At 46.3% G+C, this 19,381-nt stretch overlaps 1 protein-coding gene across 5 annotated transcripts in view; it reads right to left on the reverse strand.

Moving 5' to 3' along the window:
- Positions 1 to 19,381, reverse strand: part of Nmnat3 (nicotinamide nucleotide adenylyltransferase 3) — a 126,174-nt gene that overhangs the window by 2,543 nt on the left and 104,250 nt on the right. For 2 of the 5 annotated variants that reach the window (XM_060385457.1, XM_060385455.1), the window contains one exon: positions 13,858 to 15,168. In XM_060385457.1, the coding sequence (XP_060241440.1) occupies positions 14,804 to 15,168 (365 nt within the window). In that variant the 3' untranslated portion in view covers positions 13,858 to 14,803. Of the gene's footprint in view, positions 1 to 6,845; positions 6,903 to 13,857; positions 15,169 to 19,381 lie in introns of those variants that run through there. The other 3 variants (XM_060385456.1, XR_009592352.1, XR_009592351.1) reach the window with 3 other exon arrangements.

The following is a 19,381-nucleotide window of genomic DNA, read 5'->3' on the forward strand; positions in this document are numbered from 1 at the left end:
CTGAATGTATGCCTACACACCAGAAGGGGGCACCAGATCTCATTATATGGTTGTGAGCCATTATGTGGTTGCTGGGAACTGCACTCAGGACCTTTGGAAGAGCAGCCAGTGCTCTTAACCTCTGAGCCATCTCTCCAGAGAAGGAAGGGTTTATTATTGGCTTACAGTTCCAGGAGGATAGGAACCCGTTGCCACCATGGTGGGGAACATGACAACAGGAGGTCAAGAATGGTCCTGGGGAAGCAGTCCAGAGCTCAAATCTGATCCATAAGCCAGAGCAGAGTGCTGGTGATGAAGGGAGGGTTCTGAAACCTGACAGCCTGCCTCCTACATACCCTACCCATACATCCTCCAAAAAGACAACAGTTCCTAATCTTTCCTAAACAGCTCTGCCAACTGGGGAAGCAAGAATGTAAACATATGAGCCTGTAGGGAGTCATAGCTGCTGCCTTTCTGGTAGCTGTGTCAGTTGTATGTGTGGACTTTAGGGCAGACCACCTGTCCTGATATAGTCCATGCCACTGTCTTACTGAGTGATCCTGTGTAAGTTGCTTAGCCTCTTTGTTCCTCAGTCTCCACATCTGTAAGATGGGCACACTGACTACTTACCCCCCAGAGTGGTGGGGCCCAGAGGACAAAGAGATGGAAAGGGTATGTTACAGAGGGCAATTCCACACCCTCTATGCTTGAGCCAGAGGTGATGTAGGAGTGAAGGAAGAGGCAAGGGGGAGAGGTACTGCTGGCTTCTGCCCCACCGTGGGGCCGTAAGATCCACTTGGTAAACTAAAGTGCAAAGTGCGCCATGGAAGCTATGGGTGCCATGGTGGTTCTCCTCCTGCTGATGGCTCGTCTGCCTGCTGGATTCTGTAGAGCTGGTTTCAAGTGCCCTTCTGTGTGGCTCAGGGTTAGCTGTGATATGTAAATCAGTGGAGGACCAATGGAGGACAGAACTTCAGAGATGTGGAGCATCTGGCAGTGAAGGAGGGCTCCTTAAAGGGGAGGGGGACTCTTGTGGGAGCTTCAGGACAGGCAGAATCAAAGAAGTGACAAGGGGGTCTAGGGCAGAGTCAGCATGGAGAGGGAAGAAATGGGCAGGCTCATTCATGGCAGGTGCAATGCACTAGGATACCCCTAACTGGCCTTTCTTCATTCCCTAGTCCAAAGAATAGGAGTGGAGGTTCACAGCCAATTCTTGGAGGACCAAAGAGTGCCAAGCTCAACAGTGGCCAAGCCAGTGCCTGTGTGTGTACAGTGGGGCAAAGAGGACAAGGAACACTCCTGGACTGTAGCGGGTAGGGAGGAGAGAGAACCACTGTGGACTCTGGGGAAGGGTTTAGAGGGGCTCCAGGCCCTCCCTCTGAGGACCAGGAGGAAGCTTTCTTTAGCTTGTCTCCGTTGGATTACAGAGCAGAGTCACGGGGAGTATCTTCCTCACGTTTGCCGTGTGAAATAGGCTATCCTCTGCCCCTGCTATTAGATCGTCAAGCAGCTGGCTCAGCGTCTCCTCCAGCTGTTGGAACTAGAGTTCCCCAAGAGCACTGCAACAGACAGAGGCTCTGTCTCTCCTCAGATGCCCCTGTCAAGATGCTAGGGAGGGTACCAACATCACCCTATCCTCTCTGCCAGATCTTCCACCCCAGGAGCCTCACTTCATGCAGGGGACCAATGGCTCACCCCTCTGTCCTGAGGGCTCAATCACTGTGTCTCTGCTTGTCTCCCTAAGGGACCCGCCTGCTTTGGAGACCTGCAGCATGGCAAAATGTCTGTGGAGCCACACTCTGGAGGATGACCCCCCTCCAGGGCCCCTGTTGCCGCCATGCTATCTTCAAGATTAATGTCTGAAAGGAAGAGGGGGCTTTCCCGAGGCCACTGTGTTGGGGAGACATGGCTGAGGGCACTGATTGCTGAGTGCATCAATATTCAGACATGGGTGAGATGGCTCAGCAGATAACCGCTCCGTGCATAAATTTGATGCAACCCGAGTTCCATCCTGGTAGCCTACCTGGAAGGAGAGAGAATTGTCCTCTGACCCCCACACAAGTAGATGTACACACACACACACACACACACACACACACACACACACACACACCCCATCACTACCACCACCACATTCAAATGTGCAAATTATACACCCATGTCTGTAATTCCTAAGTGGGGGTACACACTTATTTCTGTGTAGAAGATGGGTCAGCTGCCTTCCATATAGGTGATGTCTCAACCAATCACATGACATTTATTTCTGTAGACTATGACAGACCCTTCAGGGCCTTTTCTCCCTCTTTGTTTCCCCTTCTCTCCTCCATTCTTTCGTGTCTCTCCCACTCTTTTTGCTTAATAAATTATATTATTATGGAAAATTTCAAACCATAAAAAGAAAAAATGATGGGGGCTGGAGAGATGGCTCAGTGGTTAAGAGCGCTGTGTGCTCTTCCAAAGGACCCAGGTTCAAGTTCCACCACCCACATGGCAGCTCACAACTGTCTGTAATGCCAATTCCAAGGGATCTGACACCTTTACACTAATGCACATAAAATAAAAATTAAACAAATTTAAAAAAAAAGAAAAAAATTTAATCACCCACCATGGATCCATTCCCAGCTTTTACAATTATCAAAGCATGGCCAGCCTTGCTTCTTCTGTCTCATCCCCCACTTTTCAAAGCATTTAAAGTAAACATGAGACACTGTATCATTTCAAGAAGTGTCTCTTAAAGACAAGGGCTCATGCTTTTGAGAATAAAGGAACATGAACTTATTATCTTCCACTCTGAAGGTCAGAGTCTGACATGGTCTCATGAGTTGAAATCAAGATACAATCCCTCTTGCTCTATGGGAGAGCCTGTCACCCACTTTCCAGTCTCTACTCCCTATGCTCTCTAGCTCCTTCTCCATCTTCTTCATCTTCAACTCTCTGGCTGGTTTAGAATTATATTGTATGAGTCCATTTTGCCCACCATCCTATTTTCAGGCCTCTATCATAAACTCTATTTGGCAGCTTTTCATCCCTGTGACAAAATACTTGAGAAAATTAATTTACAAAAAGAAAAGATTTATTATGGCTCACAGGCTGGACTCTAAAATCAGACTGACCCATGGCTTTGAGCCTCTGGTGGGCATCCCAGCCAGCAATGGTGAGGAACATGTGACAGAACAAACTGGAGGCACAGAAAGGAGGAAGGGACGTTATCATGATCTTTGTCAAGAGCAATGATCTAAGGACCTCCCCACAAAGCCATACTTCCTAAAGGTTCACACCTTCCCCAAAACACCACTCTGCAGACCAAGCTTTTGATACATGGCTCTATATTAGACATTTATCTAAGCCATGGTAATTACATATTTGCACAGCTCAAGGTTAGTCCCTGGGTACCTTTGAGAGGACTATTATTCTGCCTGAACATCTTGAAACAAGAAAAAAATCTCTGGTGAGTGTAGTGACTTATTCTTGTAACCATAGCATTCAAAAGGCTGAGATGGGAAGATTCTTGTGAGTTCAAGACCAGCCTGGGCTACAGTAAGAGAGGAAAAAGAAAGAAGGGAAAGAAAAGAAGGAGGAGGAGGAAGAAGAAGAAAGAAAAGAAGGAAGAAAGAAAAAGAAAATCTAAACCCCCATTCCAGCAATAAAAAGATGTTAGTAAATCTGATGAGCAAGCCTGTCACGTGATCATCTTTTTAAGGTAACGTAGGGTGTGGGGATGAGTTTTTAAGGTCTGCTTAGAAGACAGAGAAAGGAGGCAGTGACCCTTGGAAGAAGAGGAGAGATGAAGAAAGATGGGAGGCAACAAGACCAAAGTCCTCGTGCAAAGTTAAAAGCTGTAGAATCCTGGGTAAGATGAGACTATTGGGTCTTTGCTTTCAAAGGGGCAGGATATTTGGAGAGAAGGTTATTTTTTGTTTGTTTGATTTTGGTTTGGTTTTTAACTTGTTCTAGGTCACATGGGTGGAAAGTCAGGACTGGCTGGAGTGTGAATTTGTGTCTAGCTCCGTCTGGTTCCAAAGCCTCAGATCTTAACCACTTGTTTTTGTCTGTTATTGTCAGTGAGGCTCTGTGGGGACCCTGGTCTGCTGGACCTGATAAATAAGCCAACAGAGGGGAGTCACTGTGAGGAAATAAGCCTCCCAAGTCATCATCAGCATGGAAGTAGAAACTGAATCCCATGTGAGATGAAAACACACGGTGTGTATTCTAAGCAGAAAAAAAAAATCTATAAGCTGTTAATAATTAATGCACCTTAGTAAGGCCCTGACCAGATTTAAAAAAGAGCAAATCCTGGCAGAGTGATATTTTTGTGATATCTTGGGATAGAGTTACACAATGAAGGGATGAAAGGGAGACCCCTAGTCAGACACACATTGATTTCTAGCATGCTTGAGACTGAATCTTCTGAGGCATTTGCCTGGGAGTGAAAGAAAAATCATGCTGACCCATGGCTAGGAGGAGCTGGCCTCAGAAGGATGGGCCAAGATCGCCTGGGCTTAACCTAAGGCCCCAGGCTGGATCCTATGTCCTCAGAAGCAGTAGAAGTCAAACATACTTTCAAACAGGCTGCAGAGCACCGAGGAGCTTGAAAAGATGAAAAGCAGGCCAGGAATTCACTGACTCAAAACAGTGACCACCTCCCAAGCAGCATTTGATCATTCCTTGTCTTTGACTTTCCTGCTCTGTCTCGTAAGCGACTAACGCACATGTTATGGACAGAGCTGGCTTTCAGGGATTAGACTGGGTTTAAATCCCAGACCCGCTGTAGCCTGTCTGTCTGATCTCAGGTAACACACTTGATGTCTCAGAGGTATCGCCCTCACGAGGAAGGTTTAAGGAGTCTGGCTGGCACCTATGTCCTCTGTAAACTCTAGTTTGCTCCCTTTCCTCAGTGGTGGCCTTCTGCCATCAGACCACGGCATGTTCTCCAAGCCCTGCCTGCATGTGTGTCCTATGTCGTGTGGTGGCTCTTCCCTCCTTGCCTTCACAGCTGAGCCCATTTTCTTATATCCTTTGTGCTAAATCCCCCTTCCCCTTCCCTTGTACCCACCAACATCTGATTTATTTATATGTGTGTGTATAGTATTTGCTTGTGTGAACCTTTATATATGGGTGTGCATGCCTGTGTATGTGCCTGTGAAGGCCAGAGGTCAAGGTCAGGTGTCTTCTCCTGTGGCTTTCCACCTTGTTTCTTGTTTCAGGGTCTCTGACTGAACCTGGAACTCACTGACTGGCTAGACCAGCTTTTAAAAGTAAGTTTTATTCTCTTAATATAAATGGTGTTTCCCAGGCTTACTGCTGGGGGACCTAGGCCTAGTCCTGGAAGCTTCTAGCCTCTATACAATCTAATCTAGGCCTACAATGTTTCCGGCCTTTGAGACTTACTGCTTAATAAGCTCGCCCTTTCTTGTTCTTTCTGAACTCTGGCTGGTTCAACTCAGCAGTGCTGGCTCAAACTCCTCTCCCAGCTGACATATTCAATCTGGCTTCTTTCTTGGCCTCTGAATTGCTCTGCTCGGCTTCAAACTAACTCCAGCAATCTGTTCTAATCTTCTGGCTCTTTCTCATTCTCTGGATCATTCTGTCTTCACCTGTGTTCAACCAGTCTCTGTGACACTCTCCTGATAAAACTGCCTCGTCTCCCCTCATTCTCTGCTAACACCTTAAGTAGCTACCCTTTCCTTTCTCTTCTTGTGAAAGTTGGACATATCCTATTCTGTCAAATATTTCTCTGATTTGTCACTTTTTGCGTCAATCAACAGACATCACTTTCTATCTTTTATTTTTTTTCCTTTGGTTTTTTGAGACAAGGTTTCTCTGTGTAGCCTTGTCTGTCCTGTCCTGTTGTAGATCAGGCTGGCCTTGAACTCACAGAGATCCACCTGCTTCTGACTCCCTGAGTGCTGAGATTACAGGCAACACCACTTTCAAACATGGGTGTTTCCTTCTACAAACTGACTTTGTCTTCATAGTTAAAGGTTTGAACTAAAGGCACATGTGTATTCAAGCCAGAGGGATTTTAAAGGTATGTGCTAAGCTGAGCTATACCACGACTAGAAACTGTTTGTTTGTTTGTTTTCTTAAATAATACAATCTCAGGGTTCACAGTGTGATCAAATATGCCACAACACTGGCTGGCCAGTCAGTCACAGATTCTCCTGTCTCCATTTCCCTGTGTTAAGATTATAGGTGAAATCTTAAGCCAGATCCAGCTTTTGACATGGGTGCTGGGGCTCAAGCCCACGTCCTCATACACTTTACCCACTGAGCCATCTCCCTGGTCTCCCCACTTTCCCCTTCTACTTTCACTGCTTCTTTGAGCACTCACAGTCATGTGACTTGTACCACCCCAAATGAACACATGCCTTCTCACATGTGTGCCTATAAGTACCTAATTTGGCACTCCTGGCAAGCCTGTCTGTATTTTGTGGCAGTAACCGTTTCTTTGAATTCTTCTCTATTCCTCACCACACCCTGTCAGGGGCTGGCACATATTCATGAGCTTAGTGTTGAGAGAACTCAGGGCTTGTCAAAACTATGTGCTTATGGACCCTTTCAGCAAATACTAGAGGACCACTTTCCTGGTGCCTGGAACTTGTTGGATGGTGAGGACATTGTCGTGAGTGAGAAGCAATGGTAAGGAAGCTGATGATGTCTAGTACAAGACGGACATGGAACAGTGTGCTTCAAGCTCATTGTTTCAACATAAGAACCACGTTTTGAAGGAAAAAATAGGCATTTGTCTGACCTAGAGCTGAGGTTCGTTGTTCCGAGGTGGAATATCACTCGCTGTAGGAAGAATGGAATCTTCAGGGAAAATGGAGTAAGTGTGGCTCAGCCTCAGGGCTGGTGGTAACTAGTTACCTGCACTCCATCCTGGAGGAAATGGGGGAGGCACTGAAGTATTGAGTCACAGATTCCTGTAAGACAAAGATGACAGGACCTTGAGTAATTGTCTTCTCACAGAAACATGAACTTGAGCAAGTACTCATATGCAAAACAACTTTCATGCGAGCTAAGATCACAGTGACTGCATGATAAGAAATGACACAATGAAGGAAGCAGGCAGAAAAGTTGGCTCTGCTGTTCCTTTCCATATTCAGCAATGAAGTACAGAGAGGTGCTTTCCACTTTGGGGAACAAGAATTAAGCCCAGGCTTAAGATGTGCAACCCAACACATAGCAGAGCCCATAGCCTCGGCCTCCAGGCTAGTGATCGTGACTGAGCCCTGATCTTCAGCCTCGTGGCCATGGAGCTGCTCCCATCCTACCTCCCAGATCTCAGCAGCACAGCACAGAAAGATTTCAACTGCCAGAACAGGAACAGGACCCCAGGTTGGAAATTAATGTGCGTGTGTGTGTGTGTGTGTGTGTGTGTGTGTGTGTGTGTGTGAAACCCCACACTGGGCAGATCTCAACAGGTCCCATCTTCTGGCCAGAGCCCACAGATAGAGACCTGGACCTACCCTGCCAAGGAGACCCATTGCTCCAGCCAGATAAAGATCTGTTCTGATGGGGATCGCCTGTGGCTGGTTGCAGTCACATGAATCGTAAGTACTGCCCAGCGGGGGGCAGGTCAGAGCAGTGCAAAGCTTGGTTCTGTCCCTGTGTTGCGCTGGTCTTCATGACCTGTGGCTCTTGGGCATGACCCAACACTCAAAAGCTATCAAACTGTGTGCCAGATTTACCCTGGAATCCAGCTAGCACAACCCAGAATAATTTTCCATGTGTTGGGGGCGGGGAAGTAGCACCAAGTTCCATCCCTTCACGGTGAGGTCCAGAGTTATCTTATGGTTCCTGACTATAGGTCAGTGACTGTGAAAAGGACCCCCCCCCCCCACGATGCCCTCAAGTGGAGACTTGCAGGCATGGACATTCTTACACATTCCCCTGGTTCATTCAGAACACTGTATCAGTTCTAGATTGGGGGACAAGCTTGGGCTTGGGATGCCCTCTAGTGCTGAAATACTGACAACATCCTAGCCATGGGCTCAGGGTGTGATCTGCTGCTGAAAGAGCAGAAAACTCTTACTTCTTCAGGGAGAAAATAAGCAGTGTACTTAGACTTTCTAGAAAAGGCACAAAGGAAGCTGGAGTGAACACCCTGGCCCTCCATTCACAGCTGGCAACACGCTCCACTAAACAGCAACGTCCGGGGAACAACTTTGCTCAAGACAAAATAAGGCACCCAGAACTGACAATATAACAATCAATAAGAACAAACCTCCAGGCAAAGAGCTCAACAAGGCTGTCTTAAGGAGACACAGGGAACTTCAAGAAAACACAGAGAAGCAATCAGTATTCTGTAAGAGAAACTGACCAGAGATTGAAGGAATTTAAAAAATGATTCTGAATATCTTGAGCTGAAAAGCACACAAGTGAGATTAAAAAAAAAAAGAAGAGATAGTATCAAGAGCAGAGTAGATCGTATTGAACAAAGAACCAGTAAACTACAAGACAGGCAGGCACAGGTGGGTAAAGACACTGGCTGCCAAGTCTGAAAACCTAGGACAGAAATGGAGACAAAAATGGAGCCTTCTGCCTTTATATTAGATTTCTTAGGTATTTGTTATCCGGAAAGCCAACACAGTATTTGATTGAGTGGATTTAATATACTTGTTTCTCCACCAAATGGACACAAGTCATTTATCTTCCTTTCCTTGATGAATAATACCACAGACATATTAGAGGTCTGAGTGGATCTGTCTGAATTTCGCTAGATTCTCGAGAGTTGAATTGCTGGTTGACTTTTCCCCTTCTAGTAGGTGTAGCCTGATGACTCATTTTGGGGTAGCTTTTGATTTTTCCAATATCAGATGGTGTGGAGTACCTTTTTCTGTCACGGCACTACTTGTCACTAGTATGTTCCCTTTTGTAAGGTGTCTTGGGCTGGTGTTCCACTTTAGGTGACCTGCCTGAAGGACTTCCTGCTTCAGAGGCAGTTATACCATGGTGATAATTATTACAACCAAAGGACGCAGCAGGGCAAAGCCTCAGCAGATGGAGCTTGAAGGAATCCAGGTGCAGGCTTTGAAGTGTTCCCTAGGGCAGGGATTTCCACAGAACACACTTGCTCTCTAGCAGCAAAATGCAACAACGGTGCACACTGCTTCTGCCTGGCAAGCCTGCTTGAGATCCAAAGTCAGGGTTCCCACGCCTGGTACAAAAGCAGGTGTGGCTACTGAGACTCCAACCACCTAGAAGGCAGTTGTTCACCACAAACGTTACTGTGTGAGCACCCCAGGCAGGGTGGTAGAGCAGGCTTCAGTATGTCAGGAAGAAACAAAGGCCCGTCAGTTAGAAACACAAGGAACATCATGGAAGCTGAGGTCTCAGATGCCAAGCAAGACCAGCCCTGTCAGGAGCCTGGCTTCATCCTTTCCAGCACATAACACTTTGGGTCAGCTCTTAATTGGGTTATTGATTCTGCTCTTTTGTTGCTAAAGAGTTCTTGGCATACACAGTTTGGAAACAATTCGTTTATTAGATATATACATCGTGCAAATATTTTTCACCAGCCTGTGGCTTTTTATTTTCCTAGTGGCTTCTTTCAGAAGGAACGTCAAAAGGGAATATGACTGTATTTGAACATGTATGGATTTGCATGTGCACTCATACTTCCTTAGGTGAGGAACTAACTGCAGAATCCAGGAGTAGAACAGGAAACCCTTAGGTCACTGTATTGGTGAAGGTAAGAGCTGAGGGTGCTGTAGATGTCTTTAGCTGTCTTGCTTGGCTTTGTCAACCTAACACAATCTAGAGTCATCCGAGAGAAGCCTCAGTAGAAGAATTGTGTACAAGAGTGTGGTCTGTGGGCCTTTCTGTGAGGAGTTATCTTGTCTCTACTGATGTAAAAAGGCGGAGCTATTCCTTAGGCTGCATAAGATGCATAAGAGAGACGGCTAAGCATGAGCCAGACAGCAAGCCAGCTTCCCAGCATCCTCCATGGTTCCTCCTGTGTACTCTGTGGGCTGTGAGTTCATTCACTAGTCAGAATTAAAGCTATACAGAATAGCAAGCAGTCTTCCCTCTGGGTTCTTGCCTTGTTCCTTCCTGACTTCATCATAACAGACTGTAACTTGGAAATACGGGATGAAATAAACCCTTTGTTCCCCCCCAACTTGCTTTTGGTCACGGTATTTATCACAGCAACAGAAAAGAATGTAGAAGAGGAGGTAACAAGATGGATGCACCTGGGGTTGTATCAACAGGGCATGCAGGCGCTGTGCATTTCCAACAGGAGCTAGGGCGGGGCTTCCCAAACCTGAACCGGGACATACCGTTGTTCAGGCCCAAACCCTCACTCACTCAGTGTTTGCTAATTCCGAAACATAAATCCCCGTGAACTCTAGAGTCCCTCTTATAGTCCCTACAGTCTGTGCTGTCAAGAGCAATATTTGCTGAAGTTATTTAAACAATACTAAACTATTCAGAGGCATGTGCCTCTGTGAATCACTACAGAGATATATTTATCAGTCGCTCGTATTTGCATCTATAATGTCAGGTTTGGGGCTAAGGAAATAATTTGATGACTGAAGCGGAATACTGTGATGTAGGAAGACCTCTGCAGATGGGAGGGGTGGCAACACCGTCAGGACAGAGAGTGAGGACAAGGCTAAGGAAATACATATTCATGTATTACCCCAATTACTAAACGCGCCTTGCAAAGTCGGAGCTCTATAGGTTTGAAATGGGATTTCACATCATTCTGTCCCAAGTGACAGAGACAGTATTAGAAATGAAAATTTCTTTCCCCAGGCAAGGATACAGCGCCATTCTCATTTGGGTGGCGAAGAGTATCATAGGAGAAGCCTTTATTTAAGGCTGGAAATTCTATTTACTCGGGAGCCTGAACCACTGTTTTTCTGTTCTTGCAAAATAAACAAAATATGCAGGCAAACAAGATACAGAGGACACCTGAGGGAGCAGAGAGAATGTGAAATCAGCACACAGGGTGGTGCCAGGCGGTGGATCAGGGGCAGAGCAGGGATACGGAGTTTTCCTTCTGCTACGAAGGGGGGAGGGTGACTTGAATCAGTGAGACAAAGTGGGAGATAGGAATTAAGATATATGTGCTCCCCACCCCCACACCATAGGCTTTTATTACTGAGGTAGTTATGTTTTACCTAGCGGAAACCACACGGTGAAGGGACGGATGGGGGAGAGGAAGGGATGCCCTCAGGCTACCAAACCAATGGAAAGGCTATGGCATGCGGGTCACCTGTGGTCAGGTGCAGTGTAGTGACTGGCACCTTGTTAAGGAGGAAGTGATGACTGCAGCTCTCCATGTTGCCCATTTTACCCCTTCTCCCTCAGGGCCCATTAATCTTTCTCTGTGGTCTACACCATCAGGGACAAACACTGTATGAGAATCTATACCTGTCAAAGGGATCCATTTAAAAAAATAATCAGGAATGTAGATACCCACATAATTAGGATGTTGGAGAGTGGGGGGACAAAGCTCAAACTTCATTGGCTTTACAGAGAACTGGCTGCCTCTGGCCGTCAGCTTAGCTTGTGATCTGTGGATTCTTGTTTGTTCTCCACCGTACTATGAGCTCCTTAAGGATAGAGACCGTGACTGTTCACCATGACACACCCCTGGCATATGCAAGGACCTCAACATGTGTGATTTACATAGATGAATCCTAAAGTTCAATAATGATAAGGAAACAACCAATTCCCATGTGGTGAGCCTGCACCTATCAGGCTCTAGATGCCAGTGCAGAAGGCTAGGCCATAAGGCCTCAGCTATAAACACCAAGTCCAGAAAGATGCTGTGAGTCCTGGACAGGAAGAATGAAAGCTGGGGTGCTCTAATTCCTATGCAGTGGCACTGTGTGCCCTAGAATGAACATGACTTCATGCATGGTAGGGACCTCTCACTGGTCTTCTGTGAAAAAAGCTCATTCAGAGACGGTGGCTTCTTGATGTCCTCAACTGGGAAAGAGAGAGAAAAAAACAAAACAAAACAACAAAAACCCCTACTCTCTCCCCCATCTCCACCATAGCCTTGAACCAGTGGGTCTCAAGTGTGGTTAGAACCGATGTCCTGAGTGTCTGGACAAATGTTATTGGGCAGTTGTGTTGCTACAGTTGAAGAGTGTTAACAACTATTAGCATCTTGTGCACAGAAGAAGGAGCCTTACACTGCATAGGCCAGGAAAGAATTATCCAGGCAGAATTATAGAGCCCTACATGTCTGTTGTTTTGGCTGAGATTCCCGTTCTCAAATCCAAGGACTCCCTTTCTAGCTCACCTTCTGGATAGTCTGCAGGCTTTTTTTCTCCCTCCTTCACCCACATAGAACAGTGGGGCCATGTGGCTCAGAGGATAAAGGTGGTACTTACTCATCAGAGTACCATGTAGTCTCAGCGGTACCTTCAGCTCAATGAAACAAGTGACCATTTGATGAAGTGAGCGATGCTGAAGCCAGTGAATCTCATTAGAAAGGCGGATTCTGTTGGGTCATTTGCAGGGGCCGGAGAGTCTTCCTGGGGCTAGCTCTGGGAGGGCAGTAATATATTTCCTCCTAAAATCCCTTGAGCTTTGGAAGCTTCCAGTCTGGCTAGATGGATACCAGACCCAAAGAAGCCCAAGGAGCTGAAACTAGAGCACTCAATCTTAGAAAATCAGGACGGAGCTGGGAGTGGTGGTGTGTGCTCAGAATCCCAGCACCAAAAAAACTGATGAGGCCAGGTCAAGACGGCTTACCTAGCAAGTTCCAGGCCAGTTTGAGATAAGAGTGAAACCTTGCCAAAAAATAATGACCCCAAACAAAAACAAATCAAAACGGAATCTCAAAACCCAAACTAAGTAAAGAGATTTTTTTTTTTTTAAAGTAATAAAGAGAAAGAAAATTAGAGCTGGAAGGGTTCAGAGCAGGCCTAATTAAACTCCTTTGGAATGAGAGAAACTACCATTCACAGTGGTAAAAGGAGTTAAAATCCTACTATGTGCCATGGCAGTTTTTAGGCAAGGCTATTAATCCTTGTTTCCCTGAGTGAGCAAGGCTCTCAGGGGCCTCTTGGTGGGCAGGACCCAGTCAAGGAGGGAGGTCTGTAGGACCTTTAGGAGGGTCACTGTATTTCCTACTTACCTATTTCATGCTTTGCATGAATACTGAGAGTTTTAGGAGGATGGATCCTCTCTGCCCGGCCTATTGCTTTTCCATATCACTAACTATATAGCAAAAAGAGGGCCAGATCAGAGCATGGAGTCTCAGATTTTTCTGCTGCTCCTTCAGTAGGTGCAAAGAGTAGACTTCCAAAGATTAATCTAGGAATGGAGTGGCAAACTCCGAACACTTCATTCTCATCTTTCAGGGTGCACAAAAACAAAACCAAGTTCGGCTTATGCTAAGATGTGATTCCTTCCTTTTTCTAGTTTCATCTCTGCTGCTGTGATAAAACACTCTTGACCAAAAGCAGATTAGAGGAAAGTGCTTATTTCACCTTATTCCTCTAGGTCACAGTCTGTCTCTGAGGGAAGTCAGGTGAAGCAGAGACCATGCAGGCACGCTGCTTGCTGGCTTGCTTACGCTCATGCTCAGCTGGCTTTTTATATAGCTCAGGACCACCAGCCCAGGGAATGGTGCTGCCCACGGTGGGCTGGCTGCTTCTACATTAACAATCAAGACAACCCCCCATAAACATGCCCACAGGCCAAAATCTGATCTGGATAATCCTTCAATTGAGACTCCCTTCTGGATGACTCTAGGACATTACTCTGCTTCCAATCCTCAGGACACACATTTTTAAATTCCCACCACTTCGACAGCAACAAGAACAAGTTTCACAGAGTAGCTAAAAAGCAAGAGCAACAGCTGGAACACTGGACATTAATAATATAACAAAGGAAGAAAAAAAGAGAAACTTTTCATTAGTACTTTTTGATGTCAATTTATTATTTATCCTTTTGCCAATATTCAAACAGGCGGGCAGTCATAAAACATTCAAAAGAGCTTCTAAAACAGCCAGGCATCTGGTTTACTTCAGTTCCTTTTTAGGAATCAGGACATTGGGGATCCTGGTGTTTAGAATATAGCAGTGTAAAAATACTCGCTGTTTCAAAAAATATTGCTTGAGGGGCTAGAGAGATGGATCAGTGGTTAAGGGTGGTTGCTGCTCTCCTGTCAGACTGTATTTGGTTCCAGCACCCACAGGTGGCTCACAGCTGCCCATAACTCTGGCTTTGGGCACTCTGATGTCTCCCTGACCTCCTCCCAAAAGCATGTGCATGTGCCCGCACACATATATAATAAGACAAACATTAAACACATACTGTTTGAACACACACCACAGGCAGGCAGGCCATGGTTTGCAAGGGAGGACACACTGGAAATCAATGATGTGCTGTTTCCAGATTTCTGAATCCTTACTTGGTATTATTGTTTGAAACAAGGACGTTGAAAAGGCCCCCTGGTTCAGTAATTAGCACCCTGTCAAATCCTGCCAATCAATACCAGCATGCTGTACCTGGCCTGAGTCTTTAAAAAAAAAATAATCTTGAGGGCAACTGTGACCTGACCCTTTAGGGCCTGTCATGTTCAGAATTGCATCAGTGTGCCCCCCACAATTACCATTCACACAGAGTAAGCGGCTCTCCTCATTAGTGGCCCTGAGAGGTTCTGCCTAATCCCATGACCTGCCATGCCACTTAAATTGCTCTGACACATGACTGTCCCTGCCATAGAGACGATCTCTTCTTGAGCAGGAAGCCACCCACGGTAATACCACTGTAGAAACAAAACAAACAGAACAGGAAACGCAGAACCCAGAGTGAGCTGAAGCCCTTAAGGGCCCACTCCCCAGGACACTCTCTAGCTAGTCTTTGCTCTTCCTTTCCAGGCACTGTCTTTGGTGTAGAGGCTATGGTCCCTGATATACATGATGACGGCGTCGGAGAGCAGGTACTTGACACTCTGCCCTTGGCCCAAGGCTTTCCTGATGTACGTGGCACTGATCTCATTCTTAATGGGTTCCCTGACCAGGTGGATGTTGTGCTGGAACTGTCGCAGGATGGGGGAGTCCATGATATACCCTTCCGGGTCATGGCCGTGCCGGCTCACACACACCAAGCCAAACTTCTCCACTATCTCCCGGATGTGCTCGTCTTTCCAGAGGTTGGGTGTCTGGAAGGTCTGCAGGACATCTGCTCCGCAGAGGAATTTCAGCTGGGGCAGTGCTGCAAAACAAGGGTGGGTCCCGGTAAAGTTACAGGCATCTGAAGTGTTTTCCCGGTATACAGCTGTAAGAAATGACTTCTGCATCATAGCTTTCGGTTAACAGTGACAAAGTGTCAGGTCAAGCAAAAAAGATTTCGCTTTTCAGTTCGCAGTGTGCAAACAGAAGTCTGTCTGTGATTGTTTTGGACCTGGGCAGACAGAGTCCCGGAGGTGACTGTGTTGTCTCCAGAAGTCTATTATCTGAAGAGTAATGAGACTTCTAAAGTCCCAAGATCAAGAAGCTGTGAGCACTGTACAAGTCACCACCTCAATATTCATATTATCCTGAGGACCGAGCATTTTCATATAAAACCTCCTGAAAATGAACAGGCTCTCTGGACAACTAAAAGGCCCCTAAGATCCCAGCGGGTGGCTTTTTCATTTTGGTTTGCAATACGACAAAGCTCTAGGATAGCTGGTCAGTGTGGCAGTGCCGTGGACGTTAGTCTAACAGAACACTACTGTGGTAACTTTTCCAGGTTCTTACTACAGCCTGGCACTATTACTAGACATGCTCTGTAGAATAACATGTGAACCTCAGGACAAGTTTATGAGGTAGGCCTGCTGTGTCCGCTCTGCAGGGGTAGAGCCAAGGCACAGAGAGGCTAGAGAGGGCTCACTGGGGTCGTTCAGCTGGGAAACTGGTAAAAGTGCAGCCAGCCTCCAGCCGGGGCATCTTTAGCTGCTAGGTTCTGCTGCCGCCTGCTGGTGAGAATCTGCACGTGTGCCATGAACAGGAAGCCCCGAAGCACTGCCAGAAGGAAGGCCTTTGCTGATGCTTTGACATCATTCATCTAGCATGGGCTAATCTGAAGAGGAAAGCCAAGCCCAGAAGCACACTCTGGGACCCTGGTTCTTCTGGGACGTGATTCCAGAAGATGATGCCGGCTAACCTCACATCTTTGTCATCCTGAAGACTCAGTGAGGACAAGAGTCTGGGCTGCCACACATTGGGGGGAAACAGAATAAAAATGGTTGATTTAGGCCTCTGTACAGGGGGGTATTGGGAAGAATCTGGTCATGGGCAGAAGATGGGCTTACAAAGAAGCAAGGCCTGGCCTGGGAAAGAGGAAAAGAGACTGGCAGTGTTATACAGAGGTCTGAGGTCAGCCTTCCCGGGGCAAATACTACTATGAGGCTGAAACTGGCCTCCCTGCTCTGGGCCTCAGCTTCCTCATCTACAAGAGATGACAAGCCTGGGCACAGTTCATGGCAGCCGATATCATCACACAAACAGACTTTTCCAATGTTGTCGCCTCAGAATACTGGTCTAGTCAAGGACATCCTTGACTAGACATCCTTTGACTGGTGCTTGCAAGGCTCTCAGTGGCCACAGACAGGTCCAGACGCCTCATGCTCGGTTCTGGTTCTGCTCTTTGGTGGCTCCTGGGATCTTTCAAATGGGCAAGCTAGCAGTATTCACCTTGTGGGGTTGTTTTAACACTGAATGAGTTCACCAATTAAGACAGTTAGAACCATGGCTGGCACAGAGTGTTATATGTTTTAACTGCTTTTCATTCATTCACTAATCCATTTATTTATCTACTTATCTACCCATCTACCTGGAAACATCCATCCAAGAAGCATGAATTATTTCCTAATTTTGAAGGTAATAAAATTGTGATATGAATTATTCAGTAACAGACTTTACTAATTTGGTATGATTTTGTATTTTCTAACGGCTCTGAAGATTTGCTCTAATTCTTATTTATTGGATCACTGTAGGATAGTAAGAGAACAGGGGGTTGGCCTTTCAAACAACTGGTTCAATGATACTCATTTGATTTCAACATCTCCTGGGACCTGGGGCACATCCGCTCCATTTCTACAGGTCAGAGAACAGACAAGACACTTTTGTCTTCTACTGCTTTCTCCCACTTCAGTGTGTGCGTGCGTGCGTATGTGTGTGTAGGATAGGGTCTTCTCACTGGACCTGGAGCTCACCACTTTTGAGCTAGCTGGATGCCAGCAGTATTTCTGTTTGCCACCCTCTCTGAGGGTTACACGTATACACAGCTGCACCTGTCTTCTTATATGGCTTCTCAGATCTGAACAGGCAGGGTCTGCACATTGGCACATTACCAGCATGTGGTTACCTCCCCAGATTCCCCTAGTCGGTTTTGTGCAGAAAGTTTTGACATTTCCACTTCTATGTTAGACACCGATTCATTAATATTGACAGTAAGAAATAGTATTCACTTTGAGCTATGACTAGAAAGGACTAGAAAAGATTGGGCTCTGCCCCTCAATCAAAGGCACGTCTGTGAGGTTAGAGGTGCCTGTAATCCCATGAGACAAGACAGTGTAGTGATCAATCCTCATGGCCACAAGTACCTCAGCCCACGGCTCCGGGCTGCTTGTACTCAGGTCTCCCAGAGCCCTTTCAAATTGATTCACATAAACGCGATGGATGTTTTAGACTGAGTAACTGCTCAATTCCAACATATGGAATTCAAGACCTGGGGGATGGAAAGATGGTTCGGCAGTTCAGAACACTGACTTCTCTTCCAGAAGGCCAGGGTCTTAGTCCCAGCACCCACATGGTGGCTCACGATTGTCTGTAACTCCCGTTCTAGGGGAATCCAAGACCCTCTTCTGGCCTCTGAGGCGCTGCTTGTGCACGGTGAACAAACACATGTGCAGCTCTCCCCCCCCAACAAATAATAATGAAAAAAGAATAAAGGCTGCCAGTGTGGCTTGCCCAGCACTTATGCAGTGACATAAATGTGAGGTCGGTGAGATTTTGGTGAGTAGTATATTCTCATGTGGAGTAGTGTATTCTGATGTTGAGTATTCTGATGTTTTCAAAGCCATAAGCTTTGAAAAGAAGATGGGCCAAGACTTACACAAGCTGTCAGGAGGATGCCCCCAAACCTAGAAGTCTGAATGTTTGGTGGCCTTAAGTTGATGGCATTAAAGAGAATCAATCTGGAGGCTAGTCAGTCCTGGGTATGAATTTTAGATTTCTTGGGACACAGGGCAAGTGGCCTTGCCTGTGGGCCTATTTCTTCAGCTGTAAGATGGGGACAGCAAAGCTTCCATGGAGGTTATGGGAAGTGACAGGTGGAGAGAAAGCCTGTCAGCCACTATGTAGGAATACAGACATGGATGCTGACATCCGCCATGATATCCTACCAACACACTGTGAAAGATCTACAAAGGAGATGAATCTAGGAATGACACCTGGTGCTCAGCACCCAAACTAACCATCCCTGGCGAAATAGGCATAAGATTGAGTGCCTGCTGATTTTACAGAAAGGGAAAGTTCTCTGAACCAGGCTCAGCCTTATCAGCAAAGGGCAGGGCCACCTTTACAGACTAGAGATGTGACAGTCAGCTTTGCTGTTGTTAAAGGCCTTGGGGTGTCATCCATTCCAGTATGTCACTCAAGCATCCAGGATCACAGCAATCCACACGAGGACAGATGAGTCCAGGGAGGTCTGCCAATTACAGAAGTGACAGTTAGGCCCAGATCTGGCTGGCACCAGCGCTGAGCTCAGCATGTAATCTGCCATCCCAGAGTGTGACAAACACACGATAAAATACACAGCTCCCAGAGGCCCTTAGAAATAAACATGTCACTGGTAACATATGTGCCATCCCATCAAAAGCCAGACTTACGCCGGGAAAGCCCACCTTCCTGTAGGAAAATGTTTGTTGTTGTCGTTGTTTTTCCTCTTTCTGATGACGAACATGAAATGTGTGTTCACGATGGAACATATGGAAACAGTAAATGTTTGAAACTGAAAACAACAGCAGCCCATAAGGCTGACTGTGGGTTCTATCGCCATCGACATTTTGGTGTATTTTCTTAGGTTTCCATGTTGGTTTAGTCACAGACACAATATGGAACCGCGCTCACTTTTATCTGAAGTTATGCATGCACTATCATCGGGTGGTTCTCCCACTTCCCCAGGGTTTCTCCATCTTCTTGAAATGTTTGATGTGGATTCTTTTTCCGATGCACACTGTAATTTACTCAGTGTCCCTTTACATTTAAACACCTAGTTGCTTTTGTTTTCTTCCATTGTAAAAATTGCTATGATAGCTGGGCCTGGTAGTACAGGCCTTCAACCTGAGCTATTCAAGAGGCTGAGGAAGGAGGATTGCAAGTTCAAGGCCTGCCTTGGATACAAGAGTTTAAGGTCAGCTTGGGCAACTTAGTGAGGCCTT

Source organism: Meriones unguiculatus, chromosome 6, assembly GCF_030254825.1.
Source record: "Meriones unguiculatus strain TT.TT164.6M chromosome 6, Bangor_MerUng_6.1, whole genome shotgun sequence".
NCBI lineage: Eukaryota > Metazoa > Chordata > Mammalia > Rodentia > Muridae > Meriones > Meriones unguiculatus.